This window comes from Ciona robusta, chromosome 1 (assembly GCF_009617815.1).
Source record: "Ciona robusta chromosome 1, ASM961781v2".
NCBI lineage: Eukaryota > Metazoa > Chordata > Ascidiacea > Phlebobranchia > Cionidae > Ciona > Ciona robusta.
The window spans coordinates 1650093-1675061 of record NC_143235.1 but is presented as its reverse complement, the minus strand read 5'-3'; the positions used below and the strand labels follow the sequence as shown (position 1 = coordinate 1675061).

The following is a 24969-nucleotide window of genomic DNA, read 5'->3' as shown; positions in this document are numbered from 1 at the left end:
TCATCCCTCGAACCCCATGCTTTTTAAAAATCTATAGATTCAGTTGGCCATATTTTGTTTTTTATTTTATTCAGCAATTTCTGAAGTGATTTTAAAACCACGTGAGCACTTTGGATCCTGTAGCCGGGTCGCTGGTGGACATTGCGGTTTATTATCTTTGTTGCATATAGTGAAACCATTGCATCACTCCGATCGTTAATTTGTAAAATGCGACCCTATAGTTTTTCTCAGAACAATCTATATAACTATAGTGCAATATATGTACCATAATTGCACGTTAAGCGCAATATACTGTCACGTCACGTTTTCATCTAACTGCTTGGAAAAGTTCGGTCGCGTTGCACATCTTTATAGACAATTTGTTTTTGTAAATTTCGGTTTAACAAAGTCGAAAATTTAGCATTAAAAATTAAACATTATTTCATAAACTTCTATCTTAAACACAACTTATTACAGTCCAAAGTAGTAGCTGAACATTTGTAAACTTCTTGGTAGTGACCGTTAATAAAAATATCTTGCAAGTTGCCTCCGTACTTTGTCAAAGCTCTTGCAAGTTGCCTCCGTACTTTGTCAAAAAGTTATTTTAGTGTGGAAACAAATATAGGCCGAAAACTTGTAGTTGGGAATGGTCGTGTTGTTAGTGACGTACCAGGCCTTCATACCCGCAGCATTGAGTTAAAAATATGATGCTTTGTTCTTGAAGTCACATCTTGCAGCATCGTTTACTCTTCCAAACGTGTTGTTGTTTTCCCAATTTCCGTCTTCATCTGGATGAACTGCGCTGTTTTCTCTTTCACTTGATCATCTATCACCTGCCGTACATTTCTCTTTGATATCATTTTCATGGATGCTTGCTACAAAGGTCCACCCATCCCTATTAGTTGTCATATTGCAATACACCGGGTACATTGAGCAATTTATATCCGCCATCTTGTAGACCTTGTCTTCAAACTTGATCCCTTGTAGGTCCCTGCATGCATCAGCTCTCTGTTTGTAGAAAACGGCATATGTATGCGCTTGGAGCGCAAGAGAGAAAACTTTGAACTGTAGTAACCGACTGGGCTATAGTAATTAAGAAATCGTTACCTGCAATTTCTAAAATGGAGGCAACCCAATCCACTTTGTTTGTTCCCATTCTTTATTCACGTCGGTTCTAACAAGTCGTAACAAGACATCGTACTTTTTTATTTTTACAACCGTCACACATAACACTATGTTCTCGGATGGGTTGTTTGGTGCGGCTGTTGCTGTTACATGTTTAGGCATACGAATAAGACACACTTGGTATACGACGCCGATAACACTCTGGCTTGTTTAGATGCAAGAACATGTTCCCAACTTCCAATGAATGTGTTTCATTTCGCTGCGGAATCGAACATTTAAACTCTTTGGGCACGTATGTGCAATCATAAATCGCATTTTTGTCCAACAGTTGTTCTTTCCGTTATATACCTCTTCAAATTAAATAACATTAACACCAACACCTTCTAAATTTCCCAACATGTTACGTTGTCTAATAAACGGGTAAATATTGCCCCCCGGTCAAAAATCACCCTGTTTAAATAATGGCGATAACATACTTTACATAAATTAGCAGAAAATACAGTTTTTAGAGTGTGGATAGTGAAATATTTTGCAAATTGTGTTTCTTATTTACTATATTTTAAAGTTTACAGTTCGCATTATCTTGAAAATACATAAAACTTTTTCTCAACTCACGTTTTCACCTGCATAAATTTCCGCAAGAGAGAAAATAAACGCCATTCGCCACAGTAGAAGAATAGTTTCCCCGTTAATGTAGTAGTTTAGTTACAGAAGGCAGTCTCTCAGTTGTCCTTTTATGACTACGACTTGCATAAATATAGCTCCAACTGTGTATTGTTACGTATATCCGCTATACTTTTAAATAAAAATGTTGACGTAACACACACTCGGTTTCACACATAGCTTATACACCATGGAGGTTTATATATTCGTTTTCGTTTTTACGGTTTATTAAGACAGTGCTGCGTTGTACCGTAATTATTTTCGTATAAGTACCATCATCTTGAAATGCAAAATTTACAATAATAACAAGATATTGAAGTCTCTATCGCCCACCTTTGGCCAAACGACACGCTTCAACATCTGCTGACCAGATATATGCGGTAGCACCCTATTTGGGTATTGGGCCAACTTGGATTCAAACCCCAGATTCGTTTTTCTGCCTTGCCGCAGGACCGCACCCATATAGAATAGAATGTACGATAACGCAGTTTTGTGATGCGACTGGATCATATCTGTATATAGCCACTAACACAGTGTGGATTTGCGAATTCGTGAATAGCTAGCGCCAATTATTCGAGTCAACACGTCACAATGCAGTTTCGATTCATCCATTGAGCTTTTGGATCTTTCTATTATGACGTCAGCAACATTTGTAACTTCGCTTCGCGTTCGCGTCCTCGCATAATGCCTGTGACGTCATTGTTTTTCGTCGGATTTGTGGATTTCGTTCGTGAGGCTGAGGTATCTGATGGAAAACAGTTATTGTCTAAAGTTATGGCTTCAGCTTTTACAAATGAATATAAGTATTTCGTAAAAGCTATATATGGGCACGAGACTTTGGACTTTATCTCAGACAAAATTTGCTTGGTATTTTTTATATAACTACGAGTTATTATAATTTAACCAACTGATCAAACAATACTTGGTTAGAAGTATAGCGGTAAGATTTATATAATACCACTGTGTAAACCTATATCACACCGAAGTGTATTATATTGTGACTATGATAAATGCGTTACTTATGGACTGACCTGTTTAAGAATTTTGTAAATTAGATTAACAAACACTGTGTCCACGTTTAAACTTGCTTTGGCGCTTGTTTCGTAGAAAATGAAGCCGCAGTTTTCGGCAAACTGTTAGGGGAAATGTAAATTGTGTGTTAGGTTTGCTGTTTTGATTATTCTAGTAAACAGGGTAAACTACGCCATGCATAGTTAATAAGACTATGGTAGTTTAGTTGCTGGGGTAAGATGGTATACTTTTTCGTTCTCTTTTTTCGCCCCATTTCGTTGTAAGCAAAGAATATCTACAGAATTATATAGCCGTATCTTCAGGACTTAATTTGTCTTCAGCTGTTAATTGTTTAGGCAAAATCAGGATATTTAGATATTATGTGCTAGAAGTGGCCCGTCTTCCCCCATCCTACTGCATAAACAAAAGATCGTTCTAAATTGTTTAAAACACGATTAGTAAATATGGGACAGTTTTAACGGTATCCATCTTACCCCCACTGCTATATATTTATAAATGTCGAAACAAACATACACCATGTTACCTTTGTTCTCCAAAACAAACATACACAGGTATAAAGTTGATACTTTAAGCAAAGAAGTCGTGTTTACTTAAACCGCAAACGAAACTATATTCGCACATGTAAACACAAGCCACCAGCAGTCCAAACACTTGATATATAAATTGAAAATGTAAGACAGCAGCGTCAATATGTTTGTTCACTTTCCACTTACGTTTCTAGCTTTGTGTGTGTTGACTTGTACGTTCTCCAGATCCGCTTTGTTTCCAACGATCGCCACTTCCACGTCACTCCTGCCGTACTGTTGGAATTGACGTCGTTTACGTATTTTAAAAAGGCATATACTAGCGAAAAAAAATTGTATATAAATAGAGGTTTTGAAATGGGATCTAAAAGCAACCCAAAGTTTTAAAAAATGGTCTCTAAAAATTAAAAAAAGTATTAACAACTTAAACCCCCTCACCTCCTCAATAAGTTTCATCCACTTTGTTATGTTGCGGTATGATTCTGGGTTTGTGACGTCATATAGAAGAAGAATACCGCGTGCGTTTCTGTAATAAGCTGTCGTGATGCTGTTGAACCTTTCTTGTCCCGCTGTATCCCTGGAATGAATGAATGAATTTTTACTCGTGTGGCGGCAATGGGCACGGCCGATTTAATTCATACGCTGACTTTTACGAGTTACCACGTATATAACTTTGTGTGACTGATGATTTGCATGTCGGTCACTTTAATCCACCGATTGGTGACTTCTGGATTCATGTTTGTTTTGTCAAGTGTTTTGCCAAAAGACGCCTCAAACATAACGGTGGCAGCACTGAGCCAAGAAGCTGTTTAACAAAGCAAGTACCACGGCCCAGGACATTCAACATAAGTTAAATACACAACTCGTATTAACTTTAACTACAGACTGTACGACCCACCAAATTTGAAGCCTTATTCTTCTACCCCCCACTGTGACAGTCTTGATGCGAAAATCGATTCCTGCATGAACAACAATCATTGCAAGGATAACCGATCAATAAAAGCAGAAACTAAAATAAATCCTATTCAGTTACACAATGCCGTGCTTGTCAGTGGTCGTAAAACACACTGTCTACTTGTGTGGCAAATATAATTATTAAAGACCAATCAATAGGCCGCAGCTACTATAAAATGAAACTGTCATATAGGTACAGGCACACACATTTACATATATTATGCATGTTTCACGTATTTCTTTTGTGATAAACAAATCTTTTAGACGCGCCCTTTTTAAATAAGTCAACATACCATTTATGTGCTCATATTTCTTTTTATACAATCTCTCAGTAGCTAAAAACACACATTACTATACTAATGTTTTACCCCAAAAAGAAGGTTAAAAAAACACTACAAAGGGTATTATTATATGTTTCTGTGAGGGTTACAAGGTCTTACCGACTGTGGACTTTGACTCTTCTCGGAACAAATCATCTGTGTATCTCTCCAAGAAACATGTCTTCCCGACGTTTCTATCTCCGATGAGGATCATTTGTAACTTAAGATCAACAGTTGGATGTTGGAGCAGTGGAGATGAGCTTCCGTCATCTTTGCTTCTGTGAAGTGACGAATACATTTATCTTGTTTGTCTTTAAGTGGCGGGGCAACGACTTTATACCATATGTGTCCTGTTTCACACACCTCGTGTTCGCTAACAAGTTACCACGTATGTAACTTTGCGAGTGCTTGCTTGATTGGGAATTTTATAAATGGTTGATATTTTGGTAAGCCCATATATGGGGCTATACCTGGCTGGAGCAATTACCGCTAGGTGTCTTGTCCAAAATTGACATACGCGCTCAAAACAAAAACGACATCAAGCCAACAATGCTCTTGGTTGTAAAGTCGTGTTACCCACACGTTATGATTACAGAACTATGCGTTTATGTTTGAATAGATTGGATAAGAACAAAAAATATTGAAAACTAAACTTGGCTTCTAATATTGGGACATCTGGAAACTGAATGTATGAATGAATGTAACTTACTTTATCCTCGCGTGGCTGGAAAACGACAGTCGTTATCACACGGGTTTAACACCTCGTGCCAACCTACGAGTTACCATGTATGTTACTTTGTGGGTGATTATTTTTTTTGATTTTTTCATTTTTTTTATGTATGGCTGATAATTTGGACAACCCATTAGTGACCACTGGGTTGGAGCAATTGCCGTTAAGTGTCTTGCCCAAGGATACATACGCCCACAATAGTAGCAGCGACGAGCCTTGAACCCATTACCTAATGGTTACAGGCAGGCGCGCTAACCACTACGCCACGGCGAAACTGACATCTCGTAATTTTCATTCTTAAGTTTATATTTAATCAGATAATTGAACCACATTCCGACAGTTTAAAACTTAAAATTAATTCGACTTTGAAAGTCTCAAACAACAGAAATAAAACCTTGAAAGTCTTAAACAACAAAAATGAAACCTAATTGTTCCTGACTTGGTTGCACCTAATATATATAGTACCAGGCCCCACTACCCATCTTTTCATTAGATGATTATATATATAACACGAATCAAACTACATTGCCTGTTCTGGTTATTAAACGTAAAATATTGAAGCTTAATGAAAACCGGTATCTTTTATACGAGATTGCTAATCTGCCCAGCTTTGTAAACATAAATATATACTTGATTATAAGTGCTTTAAATGCTCTTTTGGTTTCGTTGGAATATGATCAAATAAATCCGTAAATATGATTTGTTTACTATCATAGGACGATAAAATAAAATAATAACATGGGTCATCTTAACTCAACCTATAGTATATTATTATATTATTACCCTTTTGCCTTTTGTGGGGAGTTCTTTCTTTGTCTTGTTGTTTCTGTCTTCTTATGTCCAGATGTTCGCCTCTGACGTAAACCTTCACCTTCACCCGTTGCATATGTTGTTGTGGCACCGCATGTTGAACCAATATCTATATTGCTGGTGTTACCGTTATGGTTGCTACCGTTTTCAGTGACACTTTCCAGCCTTCCCGGAGACGACATCTTTAAAAGCTTTGGTACTTATTAAATCCACCAACCTCACTTCAAATACAACCAAAATCAATTTGCAATAATGTAGTAACAAATCTGTTAGAATTTAAAAAAGGTTTAATACCTGTCTTTATACGCAGTGTGTCTCATAGTCAGTCACGTTAACACGTCCAAAGCCTATACAATTTAACTTTACAGTAAACACAGTTACACTTATCGGTTTAATATATTCAAATTTAAAACGTTCAAATTTAGTCCCTGTCTTAAAAGCAGTGTCTTTTCTATCTATGTCCAAAAGCCAGCACCCTCTAACTGCACAGTAACATAACACTATTAGGCTACACGTAACCGTTTAATCCGTACTCGTAGCGCGACCTTACCCGCCCTCCGCGTCCAAAAAGTCAATACTGAAACGTCGCCGCAAAGCTGCTGCGATGACGTCACCGTACCACAGGGACTTATTTCAAGCCTGTTGTCGAATCGTATCTATTGAGTTGTAACAGATCTTTTGAAAGCTTTGTGTCTTGGCTTGTTAGTGATTTTATTTTGTAAACCTAACCTTCAAGTTAGCATTGTGAAATAAACATTTTGAGGATGGACATTTAAATACGGTGGTGTGTAACAACTTCTATTAAAAATATTAAACCACCGTGCTATTAGTCATAATTTCTAATAAAATGCAAATTTTACAATCATCTTATTCCCTTTTTAACTCTTGACGAAAAATAAACAATCATTAAATATTGATTGGCATTCGAACTGCCCACCTGGGAATACAACCAAGCAGCAAACAGAAGGTCGTTACAACATAATATAATATACGTGTGCGAGAGAAACCCAATTGATTACTTTGCCACACATTGCATACATAAATGTAAATAGTAAACCTATAGTGACATAAACGCGTAAAACTTTAAAAGTTACTAACCCCATATATAAACACCTAACCTACTTTTAATGTATACCACAGTATTCACATTGTAATTAAATCTGACTTTATTATACTCTAAAATCCGTGTGCCCAGTTACGAATAGTGAAACACCTTGTTACAGTTGTACAATAATACCTCTCAACCTTGATACTTGTGACTTGTCTATATTACTTCGTGCTGAACCATTTTTCGATACTTTGGGAGCAATATTGGTAGCCTCCCCCAATACCACATGATGTGTATCAGGACCTGCATTTCCCTTTCTGCTACTTGCTTATAAGCAAAATCCCTCTTCCTTTGAAGAAAAGAATCAATAAAACTTCAATTGTTTTAACTGCGGATTAAAAATTCAAATATGCTCGTCTTTAATTACTTTTCCTTTTACATATCTTCAAATCCGTACATACAATACTTTCTCAAGTATAAATTGTAAATCTTTTGAATGGTTTTAGATGAATACCTACAACCAAGGCGCGCCACTGAATAATTAATACAACTGCGAGCTGAGCGTGCCTGGTATAGGACCTATATTTGTCAAAGCCAATTAAAATATTTCTCTATTGAACGCCATACATGTAATATGTTCTGATCGATTGTAAATGTGCTAACCTGGTCCCACCCTGCTAAGAAAGCGTGTCCCATTATATTACAGCAATAGCCGTATATCCTTATCGACCACACCGCTGCGGTTAATTAGTCGTTCACAGTTTAATTTAGGTGTTTAGAAAAATCAATACAGATAGCATGTTATAATGAAATATGATATGTAGTTATTATATGATATATATCTATTTGCTACCAATTCCGTGCCCATTGTTCGTCTCTAACGATCGCCAAGCATTTTATATGATATATTATATGCAGCTCACTTGGTATGTTTCCAGGTCACGAGTACAGAACGCCATGCTATAACTTTCTTAGCCAAATAAACAATTGAATTATACACGTTTTATTGCTCTCTAAAGGGTAACGCCCTGTGGCCTGACTCAAATATAGTCTAATCTGCATACGATCTGACCTTATCAAATCGAATATCCACAATACGGATATAGTTAATTCATCAAACGCAGTTAATCAACTGTCCTTTAGTCAGAATTGACGCTGGTTTGCTGCATACCAAACGTTGGTGGAATTGCTGTGACCGGTTACAATTTTCAGAGAATAAAAAGGGGATAACCGACGGAAATAACAGACTGTACCACTTTTACGTAATGGAAACCCTGTTATTGTGTTCGTATATTGAATTGATTTGTTGGGAATTTGTATTAACATCTCGATTTCATTAAAAACAATTAAGCTCATCAATCACTGTTTGTTTTAAAGTATACAATAATCTGAACCATAAATGCAAAAAATATTTTTTTCCACAATGTAACGTGTTTTAAAAAGATGTGTTAATTATACTATAGGCGAATTTCGCAACGTTTTACCACTAATAGAGACACATGATACCTATATTAGCATTTATCATGTTTTAGCAATGCGAGTGACCTAAAATTGCTATGTATAGTAACCTCTTGCGTGTAAGGTGCTGTGACAGGTACACTAGAACTTGCGGAATTTTGAAGGGTTAGCGCAACTGAGTGTATGGCATAGTTGCAACGTTGTAAAACAACCACCTTATCGACAAAAACAAGTCGCAAAATCGTCACGGACTTCGCCATCGTAGTATTCAGTTACGCGACCATTTGCTCGTTAGCAGGACTTATCCATCGGGTCTTTGCGTGACTGTAAATTTTAGTCGTGAGTTTTATTCGTGGTAATTGGGGTATCGAATCTGGAGAACGGCGAGGTCGTTTTTTACTTAAACACGATTTGGCATGTTCTGCTGAAAAACAATCAGGACATTGTCTTTTTAACCGCTCGGTCAATTTAACTGTGTTATGTAAATAAATTAGAGCAGGCAATTAAAATACTCTTTGCGTACGTACTGTTAGTATGTCCGTAGGTGTAACTATCCATTGTAAGGAGTATAAATAGTTGCGCTAGGTTAGAATTAACCGCATCCCGTATAAGATAGACCTTCTTCGGTTGGGGTATAGTGCTGAGGCGATGCTGCGGGCTAAGATAACGATGTTTTATGTAGCGACAAACAAGGCGACAGCTACAACATTACTCTGACAGTAATAGTGAAGAGCAGCTACTTTGTAGCGCATTGTTATCAGTTCTAAATAAAGTCAATTTTATATATACAGTATTTCGGTATTAGAAATTTTACCATTTTAATATGAGAATTTTGTATAACATAAGCAAGACAGTTGTAAAAACCGACACCATGATATTTATTTGTAGCTTACGTATTTACATACCACCTTATACTAAGTCTTTTTTGGCAGAAAAGAATTTAACTAATCGGTTTGACGTAGCGGATTAAACGTTATTAGCTCACGGTGTAAGCCATTCGTAACTCTTAAAGGTTGTTTGACAAGCATAAACAGGGTTTTATGATTTGTGTACGTTGGTTGCTCTTCTGTTTGTCACCGAATCGTAAGTTAAATGCTTTATTCAGTGACTGTTTTAGCTTTGAAAAGATGGTTTATTATAAACCAAACGACTGGGATAATACCAGTCTTTATAAGACTAACATATGTACATCAAGTTTGTATAGTGTTTAAGTTTCTTAAATTTGATCGTAGCCCTCTGTAGATTAAGCTTAAGGTGTACTTTTATTAAACCTCATCTGATTAACCAGTGTGTTTATAATGTCGGTGTTTGGTGTGTCTACATTCTGTGTCGTCACCGGCGCGAGTCGAGGCATCGGGCAATGCATTGCAGTTAAGCTTAGCTCTCGTTTCGGAAAGGATTCTAAAATTGTCATCATTGCAAGATCACAGGAAGGCCTTATTGAAACAAAGAATCAAATCAAGGTGGTTTGTCCAACATGCGAAGTTGTGTGTGTGGTAGCTGATCTATCAGATCCCGCAAGCACAAAAGTTGCTTGTGAGAAAATCCCTTCACTGGCTAATGATGGGTCTTACCAGCACGCTATGTTTGTCCACAACGCTGGCTCTCTCGCTGACGTTTCCAAGAAACTTTCGGATACAACGGACACGGTTGAAATGTCTCATTTCTGGCACCTCAACGTATCTTCCGCCGTCGCATTGAATGCCGCATTCCTTGGATATTTTAGCGGGAATCCGAAAATCCGTAAGACAGTTGTTCAAATCAGTTCTCGTGCAAGTGAGGAGCCAGTGCCAGGCCTCGGTCTTTATTGTTCCGCCAAAGCAGCTCGTCTTATACTGTTCAAGGTACGTCGTTATCGCTAGAAATATAGATTATACTACGAATTCCTATAGTAGAATATATTAAACGGTTCCTAACTTGTCGCTAATAAAACGACACTTTCTCATTTTCATAAACGGCGGGTCCCTTGCTTTTGCCCAGCGGTCAAGCCTTGCCAGTGCAATAATTCCTATTCCGTAACCTCCTTAGCACTTATATAACATTATGTCTTTACTTGGCCGCAATAACAATATTCCAATGCTCGGTTTTTAACTGCCAAGTTTATGATTAAAGGTCTTAGCTATAGAAGAACCTGGAATCCGCGTCATAAGCTACGCACCTGGGCCTGTCAAAACAGAAATGTGGGATTCGCTTGCCAATATTCACAATCTTGATATGAAGTCGATGTTTCAAACTATGGCGGAATCTGGAGTGGTAAGAGAACCTTCAGCCACAGTTGATTATTTACTCCAGATTTTAGAAGCCGACGAGTTTGAATCTGGATCCCATGTTAAACTTGCTGACGAACCAGTCACAAATGATCATTCTCAAGATAATGAATGATTTTAATACTGCATGAGGTTTGGGGTACAGTGGGTCATATTCATATCTGAACTAATTGACTGCTCTCTTCGACATGCGGTCCTCACCCATATAACAAGGAATGTTTATTATAGTGTATACAATAGAAATAGTGCATGCAGCAGTAAACTAACAGTTACTCAAAAGATACATTGCTGGTGATGTTTAAAGCGATCTACTTTAACTCTGCAAGTTCACATTCTTTGTCTAATTTTGTATTCCTTACCCCTGTATATATGAATCTAACTGTCTCAGGTTAATAATAATCACTTACATTATAAACATATATTATATTGGATAAAACCACTTCAAGTACACCGCGTTGCTTGGATTTTATACATTCAACAAGCTTTATCATTTCATCACATTTAGTTTGTCATCCGGTAGATAATATCAGGATTAAAATATTTTAGGTCAAAATTTAATGATCAACGGTTGGGCATCTTTGCATCTTAGTGTTGTTCGATTATCCGTTTTATAACATTAGCTTTAAATTCTCAAGTCTGTTATTGGACCTTAAACTTTCAATCTTCTGCATTGGGCAATATCCAGAACAAATTGTTTGTTTATTTCTGTTTTAAGAAAAAAAACAATGACTGACATGTGGTGTTTTACTTTTATTTAATACGCAGTAAAATGATGCGTAGCCCACGGAACATAAAAAACTTGCCGAGGCAAGTTAGAGGAAAGGTATAGAAAGATTAGAAGTTAACAAGGAGCTTCTTGTACCACGAAGCATGAGATATTGAGACAGAATACGTTCTTTTTATGCAGCTTACAACATATACCTTCAATAACCTCAATGTCTTATTCACATAGAAAAGAGATGACACTTTGTGGACAAATATGTAATGTGAATAAATAACTGCACGAAATATTAAAAAAACGACACTTGGAAATCTGATTAAAACTGAAGCTTGTTACGGTCCTTCCCGTTTACAGCGAAAACAGATAACTGGGGAGACGAATAACTCAAAGCTTTGTTCATTTGTCGACCGTCTGAGGATTCAGACTTCGTTTTACCGTCAACGGAATTGCGACTTTGAGAAGGCGATCTTTTCTTTGTGAAAGACATTAAGCGTTTCTTAAGGCTCGGTTTTGACGATACAGGCTTAGCCTTCACGCTGCTGCTTCGAGCTGTTCGTTCCAACGAAGCCATAACTTTGGTTTCGACTTCTGAACGTTCGCTCTGAGAGTCACTCAAATCCAAAGATGACGTCGTTGGATCAGACTTGGGACTTTCCCTCCAGTTACCACTCCTTACATCCCATGCGCTCTGGGTCGGAAGACTTGATCTTCTCGCCTTCCTTCCTCTGGATGTTGATTTTCGTGATAACCTTCTCATTAGAGAGTTGCTTCTGTGTTCCGGAGTTGACAATGTGGGCGAGTATGAATATTCGGCATTGGCGTCCATCTCTCCGGACGTTACACAACTGTAACTCGATTGTTTCGTAATTTGTTCTCCTGCCTCAGCTCTGGTGGGTACTTTCCCAACTTCGATACAAGAAAGTCTTGAGTTCGGTTTGTTCAAAGTATCAAGTTCGGCATTGTTATTATTGTTGTTTAGGTTTCCGTTTACGAGTCTGATGGTTGCTTTCTTTTCTTCGTGAGACTGAGTTCTTGGTGAAGTTCCGTTGTTAACAAACTTACGGAATGCCTTCCATGGTCCTTTGTGGGGGGATAGTAAAGTCTGAAAACATAAAAATGTTATTTACCTTTTCAAATACAGTAACGTAGATCAAATTAATGAAAATAAAGAAGAGAAATGACAACAAAATAGTCTTTAAAAAGCTAAAGACCAACTACCTAAGTGTTATATTAAACAAACAAGTTAATGAATAAAAATCTGGCTTTGATGTAAATGTTTAATTTGGTTGCAAGTATAAGTTGTAAATATAGATAATTTTTATCTCCACTATCTTATTGAAATTCTTTACCTTGTCACTGTTTTGTGAATTGCTGCTTATTCTGCTCCATCTGTTTTGATCAGTTCCAAGAGAATTTCGATTTGAGTCGCTCCCTTCTGAGTCTGATTCCCGTGAACGTATTCTGCTCTTCCGGGAATCCAGAGTGAACCAACTATCTTCTGTGTTGGTGATGCAAGTGGTTTGTCTGCGAGCACGGACCGGATCGAATGTTGCGTAATCACCGGCTGTAACACCGCCCAGGTCGAGGTAGTCGTTCTCGCCGGTAGATGACGGTCGAGAGCAGCTAGAGTGACGTGTCTGGCTGGATGACTGAGCTTTACTACGACGACCGACTGTCCCATAATGTGTGTGGCGTTTTAATACGCCATTGCCCTTCTTTTTGCCAACAGTGGCGTTGGTCTGTGTTTCTTCTTTTGGTAAATCCTTGACTTCTGGCGGTGTGTATAAGGTCCTGTGGATCCGTTTACGGGTGTGGAGAATTTTCTGTAAAAAACGAAAAAGTTAAAATGACAATGCGCTTTATTAAGTGCAAAATTTAGTAACTTGCGGTTATACTCCTAACCAATTTGTACAAACGTATTTTAAAACCCTAAATCTTTTGGAAACTTTCAAATTAGAGCTATATTTGGGCAACCATTGTTAGTCATATAAGATAGCCTGGGCCAACCCTTTAAGTATAGATTAAGAACCAAGAAGGTTTTACAGTAGAAAGTATAAAGAGCCACTATGAGATATACATCAGTTATAGTATATTTCTCCACCAACCAGTACAACCACTCACCGCGATATCAAGGTTTGCATATTTCGGGTTTGTCGCCTTCTCCTCCCCGCTCTCGATCCCGGAGGTTGAGTTTCCGGAGGTTGCTGACGTCACGGAGTCTGACGTAGATGATGCGGATGATCTCTTGGAGGAAGATTCGTTCTGAAGGTTGATCTCTTTGGATCCTGAAGAAAGATGGAAGTTAATTGAATGTATGGAACATGTTTCAGTCCTTCAATATATGGTTTACTTCCATAGCGCATATAATCGACTCGTTTAAAAATGGCAAAACGGCGGTTAAACACGGTGTATGTAAACGTTACCTATTTTTAATTGAAAACCGTGACGAATCTAACACGATGTTTGGTAGCAAAGGGAGACAAAACTTTACACGGTGTTATCACAATCCATTAGCACAACACGGACAATTTTAATGAATTAGTTAATTTTCCTGTTGCAAAATTGACCAGGGCACACAATGTAACATGAGTCTATGAATACAACACTTTTATATGAATATTACTTCGGACAAGTTCTAATTAATGGCTTAAACGGACGAAATACATATTAATGAAGATCTATAAGAGTCAACAGATGCGCCGTAATATAACTAGCAAGGCCAAGTTGTCTTAAACACTAAACGAGATATAACTCAAAATCACTGTGTTTACGGGGGGTTATCGCTGTCACATATTGTGATGCATCTGCCGTAAATCTTACTTCAGAAATAATTCACCTTAAAGCGTTGTAGGTTTGATGATGATTAATATCATCGCATTACCCCTAAGGTCGACTTACCGCCTACGGCTGCCTCTGTATCGCCATCTTTCGGTGACGTCATGAAATCGAGAACTTCGTCATAGTCACTGTCATCGAACACAGAAGTTCGATTCTCTGTTGTAATGTCGCACTTGCTTAAATCTAAGTCGGGTTCGTCGGCGTGGTTGGGTTGAATTATACCATACTCAGTTTCTTCATCATTCTTGACAGGCTTAGGGGAATGGCCTATACCTGAAAACAGAAGCATGTACATTATAGATACAGACGTTTACTCGCAAGATAAAATAACTTTACATGTAAAATTATCAGCCGACGTCATTGGAGTTTACTCATGTATTCAGACGTTTAATGGCAATTGCTTTAACCCAGTGTTTCTTTATGGATTGTCTAGTACAGTTTATATACGTTATACGAACATGCTGTATGTTTAATTCTGAAGGATGAAATTGCACATCCACAACCACAAAGCACTTAAGGAACTGACATTATTTCAGCTAGTTTTATAAAACCACTCGCAAACGTTGCGAAATCTAATTGCCGGTTATACCTTGATCGTCCTTAGTGAAGTCGGTTTTTACTTCGTTGATTTTAGTGAGTTGCGTTCCTTTAACTTCATCGTTTTGGAAACTCTTTGAACCTGCGAAAATATATTGATCGTAAAGTAATGGTTTTTAGTGTTCGGACAAAAGGAAGAACTCCTATGAATTGAAATGCTTGTGTGTGGTCGCTGGTTGGTTTATTTAATAGACCATTTATGAGCAATTTCCCAGAACAGTTTAAAAAGTGTTTCCAGTGAGAGTTTTGACGGTATTGTAACATAAACTGTGGTTTCATCCCGACCGTTTGTCGATTTCTATTACATATTACCAAGAACTATTAGTATTTGACGTCATTACCTAAACTTTCAATATATTGGGAAACCTACTGCGTGGCAACACTTTTTAATTGGGTTTTCACAAGTATCTGACAAAGAAACTGCACTGGGCCCCAGGTGCTAATTTAGGTATGGTTGTATGTGTACAAACAGTTAGACTTTGCTCCTTTGCCAATTTAAGCAGTCAAGCCCGACAGGGAACCTTTTGTTGCTTTGAAAAGAAATTAAATTACTCCGAAAAGCCATTATAATATGCCAAGACCGAGCGTTCTCATTCAAGTAGCGGAACGAGCGATAAAAGCAGGATTTCTACGGCTGCTACCCAACAACGGGTAAAGAACGCCATAAATTACAACTCATACAAAACTTTGCGTATTCGCATTTATAATATCTTTCTCTATTGCCGAATTCCCACCGTCCATGTCCAATAATTTTTGCAGCTGGTGCTAGCAGGTAAAATAAATTTACCATGAATAGATTGCTTGTCGTATGACGCTAAAACTACATTCTATTGAAAATAAAGTTACCCTAACCATTTCATATTTCAGTGTTTAATCTATCATTACAGGCAAGGATAGTTATTATTTAGACAGATTCCATATTTTGACACGTCAAACATGATTTGGTTCACGTTTGTATTACATCATCTTTATCCAAAATGCTGTAATCTCATTTTTAAATCGAAGTTGTCACTCCTTATTTTTAGGGATCTTCAGAATTCTCTTGCACGGAGAAGGCGTTAGTTTTATTCTTACATTTTACTCCGATGAGTGTCATACATAGATATAAACATTTTAACAATGATGTATTTTAACGAGGTTCTGTTTTTGTAGAATTGATACAGAAATATTTTCTATTCTATCGAATGATTAATTTTGCGATATATCATAATATAGACATGGTTTAAACGAACAACGTAAATTTGCAACTCTAAGGTAAATGAATAAAATTTATTTATCCTCGCCCGGCGGAGCAATGACGGTCGTTATAACACGTGTGTTCTGTTTCTTACACCGCGTGCCCGCTTACGAGTTGAATAAAAATGACCACGGTAGTTGTATACCAGAGTTATGTAACAACAACCACAACCGCAACTGTGTCTTACCTTCACCAAACATGTTTGAAAGCCGATTCTTCTCACTCGAAGTTGCGTCAAAACGTTCCCTTACAAAATCACTCAAGCGTTGATTGATAATGACGTCACCTTGCACGTGACTGCGAGACGGTTCGTGGACCTGAATCATGTTTCCTTGATCGGGGGAGTTCAGACTTGTATATCCTATACCGTTTCTCGTGTAATTGTCACTAATGTCTTGTCTAGGACGAGTCGTTTTGTTCTTACGAGTTCTGGAAAAAAAAATAGATATTTATTTCAATTATCCACGAAAAGTGTGACTAAGAATAGATGAAAATCAATTTAACATCTGCCTAGACTCAAATACGAGTCACACCAAAAATAAACGTCTGCATCTAAATAAAGAAATCTATTCTCCCTTCGATGCCGACTTTGTGTCCACACATATATTTTAATATTTACATTAAACGTGACATCTGACCATAGACAGTTGTGCGACATTCGCATTCTATTGAAACTAACATCTTACTTGAGGTCTAGCTATATAACTATATTCGCAGGTAACTGAAACATTATAATGTAGTTTCGGTTTTCAATTTGTCAAACCATCATTTTTAACTAGCGCACACGATAACATTGTGTGGGCAATACTACAATAAACAAAACTATATTAAACTGATCAGTTACAAAGTATTTTAAAACACAATTAACTCATACAGACACACACGGTCTAAACTATCAAGCAATTGCTGCTATTTCTGTTCTAATCACAGCCTTAATTATCGAGAACTATAGCACCAATTAAGCCAGACCACAGAACGACTTATTATTTCTAAGTTTTTCGTATTACACCGGGTATAAAATACCTAATCGTCCCCGAATCAGAAGTCATACCGGTCGAAACTTCCACGCCTAAGGCTGCCCGGTTTCTGGCGACTGATCACTGACGAGGCACATCATGGCAATAAATACTGTACGTCACCTACGTCACACTACGCGCATGAGTTGACGCCCTGACGCAAATGACGTAAAACGACGTCTTGAACAGTTGGATTGCATTGAAATGCCACGGGAGAACCGCAAAAAGATAAAATCAAAGTTCACACTTGAGATTCCGTAAACGCAACTTTTATACCACAAAAGATATTACATGCAAGCACTAACGTGAAAATGACAATCGCGACAACACAAACTTTAACATTTACCCATGTTTAACTACTATATATAGTTCCCTATTGCACACACGTTAATAACTTAAACCCATGAACCGCCCACCGTAGTACCTCACCCATATAGAATAGTTGTAGTTTAGGAAACCTTGGGACATATTTTACGTATCTGCAATCTGCGTAAGCCATATTGCAAATATTCCTAATCGACGCTAAACGCGTTACGTCTTATATGTATATATATATATATATATATATATATAAACGTATACTGTCGTATTTTTACCGATACATAGGGCGGATATATAGATAACGAAGACTGTACTGATACGCACTTTGGTATACTATTCAGGAAGAGACCTGTTTACGTTCTGTTAGTTTAGTATTTGGTTGGGGTAAGATGGTCCATGCTTTCATTTTTAATCTTCTCATTTGGTAGTAAACAAAGAATATTTACATAATTATATAACCGTATCCCCACCACTGTAAACAAAGCATTGTTATTCGTTAAAATTAACTATATTGCATGTTAACAATATTCATGCTTATTTTAAACGTGTAAAAAAAAATGTAAAAATGCTGTTCTCTCGAGGTAAGATTGTATAAACAAGTCAGTCAGCGCGGTTGTCAGTGGTCTGTTACGTTATGGAGTATAATTTTATGAAATTACGCTTTTCGTGGACATACTTGAAGCATGAAACGACCCCAAAATAAAATAGGTTCACCACTACTGAGTCAGCGCTTGCTCTACCGAGCAAATCCTGTATATCGAACCGTTGTGAATATAACGTGCCGAAAATTACCAGGAACGTAACAGTAGTCAAGTGGGTTGAAATTACGTTGCAATGTGCAACGTTCGTAAGTCACAGGAGCCGCCTAAATAACAGTAAATAAAGATTCGGAAGGTAAAATCACTTGAGAATGCGTAACGGTTGACAGCCATGCTTGTCACTGTGGGAAGCATTCGATTGAAGGTTCGGTTCGCTGCAGATTAAAGCGTGATTCGCGGTAGCAGCGGAAGGAAGCAACTTGGTTTGTTACAAAACTCGATTGCGGATTATCGCATGGGATGCTGGGATGATGACGCCAGTGTAGGCGACGACGTGGGAACAAAGTAACCGACAAAACCCACGGAAGACATAATGTTTATAAACACACATGGTGACTCGTATATACGGCGAAAACAAAACTAAACTTACGAAGTCATTGATTCGAATTGTATATATGGTCAAGTAATACGAGATTACGAACACAGTTTGACAGATTTTGGACGTTTCCCTGTTATTACAAAAATAGTGAATTACGCTAATGACGATATTCCTTTCACAGTAAAGCCAATGCAATCTTACCATACTTGATACGCACAATACACCGTATGGTGGTAATATAGATACCAGCAATAGTCTATTCTACATGGTTACTCACACAGAATTATTTACTATACGTATAGCAATATACTGCATATTTTCGTACCTAGTCACAACATATGAAAGCCTGTATAAAGCCCATAATTTTACAGGCATCTATGCAATAACAAGACATGCCTTTGAATTATAACTTGGTGAAATTACGCCCACCTACTAAATACATGGATGTCTCTAGAACGTCACATTATTGGTATCTTTGATTTCTATGGTTTGGTCACGGGTGAGTGGTCACCGCGGAAATGGCACCTGTAGTAACAAGCACCTTATTGCTTGTTGACTGCTCGGCCGGTTAAATGCGCAACGTTATATCAACGCGTGTGGCCCAAACAGCCATTTCGAGATATAACATCGATTTTGACCAAGCATTATTATAAATCAATCGATACAATTAAAACGCCAATAAAATCGGCAAAATACATTTGTACAGAAAGCCTATTAAATACACATACACCTCGCTTCGTACGTAATAATTATGTAAACTTTTCTACTGCAATCTAATACACGTTGAATTTCGTTGCACGTCTTTAATTACCTCTTCGCTACCTAATGATAGAAGACTTTAAACCGATGATTTTAATTATATCCCATCACGAGTGTCGGGTTACACCGGACTTGCGACACACGATTGCAAAACATGCACATTTTCACTGAAACGATGGATCTAACTTTCCGAGAGCTGCACAACATTATGCACGAGTCGAGTAATTATCAAGCATTTAAGGTAAATCGGACCTTTTGCGCTGCGCAGGTTATACCTATTTCGGGCAAGGGTCGTGTTGCCAAAGTTCGTTCAGGTTGACACAAGTATTAAATGGAACATCTATGTTAGCTATTTGAATAGAGCTGGACTCCTGTAACCTACTGCACTCTCATTGGGCTGTATTTTAATTCAGGAAGCTGCTTATACGGCTAAACTGCCTGGTCCCATCTCGGGTCAATAAAATCGTGCTAGATTCAGAAAATCTAAGAATTGTTACGTCATAGTATAAACCGCGCGTCATACTCTAACGCGTCATGCACCGATCTGTTGATTTTGTGCTATGTTGATTTGTGACCGACTATTTATAACACAGGCGAACGAAATCAATTAGGTTACTCATTTGAATTTCCTAGTTATGTAAAAAACAACAATTACAACGCCTTGACTAAACAGTAAAGTCATGACAACACACCACAGTTAGTTGGCCCTGATTTATTTTAAACTATTCCTAATGCGACCAAATATGAGCAATAATAGCCCGACATATACATTAAGTCTTGCCCTTTGCATTGACAAGAACGCAAAGCAGATCACGTATAAATACGTCATTGCTGCATAAGAGATTCCAAGCAAACTATCGGCACATTTCCAGTTACGTATGTAAGCGCAAAACCATTGAAATGGCTGCAGCAAGCGACCTTTCCAGACGCTCTGCAACAGTGTAAAACGAAATGCGACCGAAATACAAAAACCAGACCACGGCATTACAACATGACCAACATTCGTCTGAAACCTGCTACTTCCTCTTAAATGTCCAACATAGATCTTAGCCTAAGCTGGCAAAACAAGGGTTGAAAACGTTTTACTCCTTTCCTTGGTTAAATGCCACTCTGACTGAGCGAACGTTTCGCTTAACAGCATTCCAACCTTTCACAGAACACAATTGCGCAACGAAAGGTGAAACTGTGGCTTCATATTTCCCTTAACGGTGTCGAACAACCAAGGGGCAATGTTTCAATTCAAAATACTGAAGTACTGCGCAATTGGAAGCCTGGTAGCTTTCGTGTTGTAACAAACGTTATAAATAACGCCACACACGCGGCCTGGGACGCTATGTGTAGTAAGGAACATTGAACATTCAACGCAGCCCGGATATTAGGAAACAATACATGGGAAATGGGGAAGTCATGAAACGGACAACTACAAAACCGGAATCATTTGTGGCCGAAGCAAGCCAGGCTTTACATATTATTAAGGTCTGCTTGTTTGTATTACAATCAGCCTTGCTTAAAATTGGCCCGGATTCAACAATCGAGCCGCTGCACGATGGTATTCAAAATTAACATCTGTGCACGTACAATTTGGAGCATGGTGCTGGCAGTTTAACAATTTACGCAAGTGTACGCCCGTCCTGACGTCACACAACCAGATTATAAAAACAGCAGCACAGAAACAGAAAATAAACTTTCGTAATTTCAATAAAGACGCGATGGGTTGACCTCTAAGCTGTTTAACAAATAAACCGACATCGATTTTACATTTCTGAAGTTACTGTCCATTTATAAACTCAAAGACATAGACTTTCGTCTGCCGTTCAACAGTGATCCTTTAAGTTAAGATCACAAAACAAATAATTGTAAGACCTCTTTCAGTCTCAAAGACAAATTACTTAGAAATTCAGTTTTACGTGTGAGTGTTGCGACTCATTTGCAAAAGGTGTTTCTATATCACGGTCTGAAAACTCATTGTATTTAAAATTCAAGACTTAAAGTATGGACCTGCTGCTGTTTCTACATTCCGTAAATCTTTGCACCAATTTGCTAAAGCTACATAAATATTTAAAAGCTAAATTCAAAGCCCACATCTAAATTGCAACACAAAGTTTTCGTCTCAAATTCTTGTCACGAAATTGCCAAAATCAACGAACCAAACCACTTATACGCTGCCTGGTTTCATAAAGACAGCGGGCCTGTATGGCGCCGTGTATACACAAGTACACGTTGTCACTAACAGTAGTATTGTTATTTTAGTATCTGCCGACGACCAACCAAAATTGCTCATAATTGCTACTCGGGCCGAGCCCTTAGAGGCGAAATTGATAGGCGGTCTTAAATAATTCAAATATCCTTAATATATAACTTTGATATTTCGTTAGTGTGACATAACGCGCTGGCGTCATTCAACGATAATTATTATTCTTTCGTAGACTGCCAACTAATTCTAGCGCTACGAACGAGACATCGGCGTCATATTAATGTTGTCATTAACGAGCTAAGTTTACCTTCGGGCGTAATGAACGAATTATAATCAATCATAAAATGTAACGACGTTTTAATCAATGCATATAATTCCTCGCTGTTTCAATACGAAACACTGCGAGCTATTGCCTTGTTTGAGATTCCATTAGAGCCACGCGCAACTCACACCCTACTGTGCAGTCCCGGCGGACACGCTTAATTACACTTCTCACTCGGTCGCTAATGCGCCCGGTAAACAAACGACAGCGTCGCGGGGATCGGCTTCCAGCTGCGCCGCATAAAAGTCTCTGGAACCCGAGGTACGGCGTGATCACCACAATCCATCTCTTTTGGCGTTAAGTGTTTTTATCTTTGTGTCGCCGGCTTCGCAAATAAATCTCTCGTCGGCCTGGTTAATAAGTCATAAAATGGCTACGGATTAGCTCGTAATTAAACTCAGACTACTTGTTAAACTGAACAGAAAATCTGTATAATATCACCTACGGCATATTAGGCTCTCAAAATCGTAAATTAAAAACTGAAGATTTGTTATGATAAGACACCTGAAGCTATAACCTGACGCCTTTTAAACTAAACACTAAACCATATACATCACGCAGTATCTGAAGTCCTGCCATAGCAAGGTTTGCTAGTAAAGTAAATCTGTCATCACGGTGGTCTAACTAAAGCAACAACGGCGACTCAAGCTCATGCTTTCAACTCCTATCCCTTCAGGCCTCCAAAGGTTGAATTCACCTTTCAAACCTTCGGCATTGCCAAAGCAACACACCGGTTCGCGTGCGTACAACAGTGTATTCGGCCGCGTGCACTCGTTTGACCGAAAATAAGCACATTTTGCGACGACACTGTAATTTCCAAACGATTACTCAGGAACGAAAGACTTAACCACTACGTCGTCGATGCTCAATAAATAAGCCTTTGTGCTGATCAGGACTTTGCTACCGGGGGTCTGAGCAATACACAATTGTATCTAGCCACGATAAGAAGATATAACAGCGGGCGTTGGAATTGGCTTGGTACAAACTCTGCAACTAGAACAAATGTAATCAATCCTATGTTATTCGAAACTTTATATCTTCTGTACAACGCTGGTATATTTTGGATCAATAATTAATCTAAATTTAATCAACGAATACGCCTTTCGTAATCAGAATTCACAACCAATACAACATGGCACTTACTAACTACGGAACAGAAAACATCTCACAGTAATATCCTCGCCCATATTAACTGACTTTTTGTTTAACTCGCACGTTGATCCGATTGATCGACCTACTTTCGCTAGCAGAATGCGACGACTGCGCGTAAAAGGCGATCCGCGGAAAAAATAGCGACCTAAAATGTAGACTGCCTCGTCTAGCCGAAACCTGGTATCACGTGTACTGTATATACACTTTTTGAAATTTTCCAATTGGAGCTATAGCAATATTAATACATTCATTTTCCTACTGTGACTTTTTAAATATTTTTTTTAATTTTAATTTCGAATTAAGACTAATTTACTGTTTAAAATACATTTCACGATTAAGACATTACCAAACAATAAACTTAGCATATAATGTTGGCTCCGTAACTGTGCCATCTCCCTTTTTTTTATTCTCACAGCCCTAAACCCAAACCGTACTGCACCAACCACAATTCACAATTTCGATATCCAGATTGATTAAATGCTTGTACAACCACACACGTTCGGCACGCACAAATATTTACAATCAAAAGTGTCATCGACCCATTACCTCAAACAGTGGCTCGGTGAAACTATAACACAACCATACACGCTTACACACAATAAACATAGATTGGAAACTTGTTCTGAGCTGTAATAACCACCGAATAAGCATGGCTTTGCTGTAAGCGTATACATAACAGCTAAACGTGATTCACTGCTGATGTATCAATTAAATCTAACCGCGATGATATAAAGTATTATACAACTGTCAGTTTCAAGGTATAGTTATAACTTCAGCGTATAGAACCACCTGCATTTTTACTAAAACAAAAAAATAACTTATTTCCTAGATCGATTTTTTTTCTAAGCGACCGACACCTACAAGTCAATATGTTATGAACCACATAATATACACATATATTCCCTTCTCCTCAGTAAGTAATTAAAATTTCATAAGAACCTGGCTTTCTACTTTAACCCAAAACTTGTCATATATATTTGATTCACTTCTTCATATTCTATACCGGTTTAGGCGGGTACCTGGGGTTTATGTCAGAGTTTCCCTATTACCCTGCCCGTGTGTTAGTCACTGCAAGAATTCGCAAAAGCTTTAATTTTAGGTCCTGGTGTAGAGTTCTATTTGTTAGTTTACCCTGATTGTGAATGTATTGTGCAACACAAGATCGTATTTCGATTACGTCATTGTTGTTAAAAACTAGGATCACGAAAATTCCCTAGCTATGACGTAACTATTTACATATTGCTAATATTTGTACTTCGGTCCGAAGATTTTATTGTTCCGTTGTCTTATGCTTTTTGAATATGAAGAACACCCAATAGTACACAATACCTCGGCGGAAACTGACACTCGGGCGGTTATGAATTAAACTCCGTAGCTTTCCACGACGAAGGCTAAAACCGTGGTTTTCAAATTTTTATGATTACCCTCTTTTGGGCTTTATGCGGCCCCTCCGCGCACAAAAGCATATTTCAACACACCGGACCTCCTTACTGCTGCGTCTATAATAGATTGTCGCTTCACAAAGCGCCTTCGATCTTAGCTCCATTAGCTCCGACAAAAGCACAGAAATAACACGCTTGTATAGGAGTCAATGCAAGCCAAGTAGGTAGACCTGAATGCATGTGTATGGGGAACACAAGGACGAAGCAGGACAACGGATAAATCAGGCGACAGGGACTTTACAGCGGGGTTAACGTGCTCGGGGGGTTGACTGTAAACCGAAGCTAGAATTCCAATGACGTCATTACCCACTGCGTCATACGCG

At 38.1% G+C, this 24969-nt stretch overlaps 3 protein-coding genes across 4 annotated transcripts in view; 1 reads left to right on the top strand and 2 right to left on the bottom strand.

Moving 5' to 3' along the window:
• Positions 1 to 1942: 1942 nt before the first annotated feature.
• On the bottom strand, positions 1943 to 6435 carry LOC149741222 (ras-related protein Rab-10-like). Its single transcript, XM_089883367.1, has 7 exons — positions 6111 to 6435; positions 4718 to 4875; positions 4222 to 4282; positions 3762 to 3900; positions 3513 to 3599; positions 2799 to 2900; positions 1943 to 2512 (listed from the first exon to the last, which is right to left on the bottom strand). The coding sequence occupies exons 1-7, from the start codon at positions 6317 to 6319 to the stop codon at positions 2408 to 2410; spliced, it is 861 nt and encodes a 286-aa protein (XP_089739493.1). The 5' UTR covers positions 6320 to 6435; the 3' UTR covers positions 1943 to 2407.
• Positions 6436 to 8944: 2509 nt separating this feature from the next.
• LOC149741221 (sepiapterin reductase-like) lies at positions 8945 to 11346 on the top strand. The gene is made up of 2 exons (XM_089883599.1): positions 8945 to 10487; positions 10756 to 11346. Exons 1-2 carry the CDS (start codon positions 9942 to 9944, stop codon positions 11023 to 11025), a joined length of 816 nt encoding a protein of 271 aa, XP_089739725.1. The 5' UTR covers positions 8945 to 9941; the 3' UTR covers positions 11026 to 11346.
• A 299-nt stretch (positions 11347 to 11645) lies between these two features.
• The window catches only part of LOC149741220 (uncharacterized), a 19310-nt gene continuing 5986 nt past the window's right edge, over positions 11646 to 24969 (bottom strand). The window contains exons 6-11 of one of the 2 annotated variants that reach the window (XM_089880305.1): positions 16491 to 16732; positions 15059 to 15148; positions 14530 to 14742; positions 13753 to 13916; positions 12981 to 13454; positions 11646 to 12733 (exon numbers count right to left, since the gene is read on the bottom strand). In XM_089880305.1, coding sequence (XP_089736431.1) covers positions 11948 to 12733; positions 12981 to 13454; positions 13753 to 13916; positions 14530 to 14742; positions 15059 to 15148; positions 16491 to 16732 — 1969 coding nt within the window. In that variant the 3' untranslated portion in view covers positions 11646 to 11947. The remainder of the gene's footprint in view (positions 12734 to 12980; positions 13455 to 13752; positions 13917 to 14529; positions 14743 to 15058; positions 15149 to 16490; positions 16733 to 24969) is intronic. The other variant, XM_089880361.1, reaches the window with a different exon arrangement.

Coding starts and splice junctions, on each gene's coding strand:
- LOC149741221 (XM_089883599.1), top strand. CDS start 9,942: ATGTCGGTGTTTGGTGTGTCTACATTCTGTGTCGTCACCGGCGCGAGT. Junction 10,488..10,755: donor CTCGTCTTATACTGTTCAAG/GTACGTCGTTAT, acceptor TTATGATTAAAG/GTCTTAGCTATAGAAGAACC.
- LOC149741222 (XM_089883367.1), bottom strand. CDS start 6,319: ATGTCGTCTCCGGGAAGGCTGGAAAGTGTCACTGAAAACGGTAGCAAC. Junction 4,283..4,717: donor AGAGTCAAAGTCCACAGTCG/GTAAGACCTTGT, acceptor TTGTTCATGCAG/GAATCGATTTTCGCATCAAG. Junction 2,901..3,512: donor ACACACACAAAGCTAGAAAC/GTAAGTGGAAAG, acceptor TTCCCCTAACAG/TTTGCCGAAAACTGCGGCTT.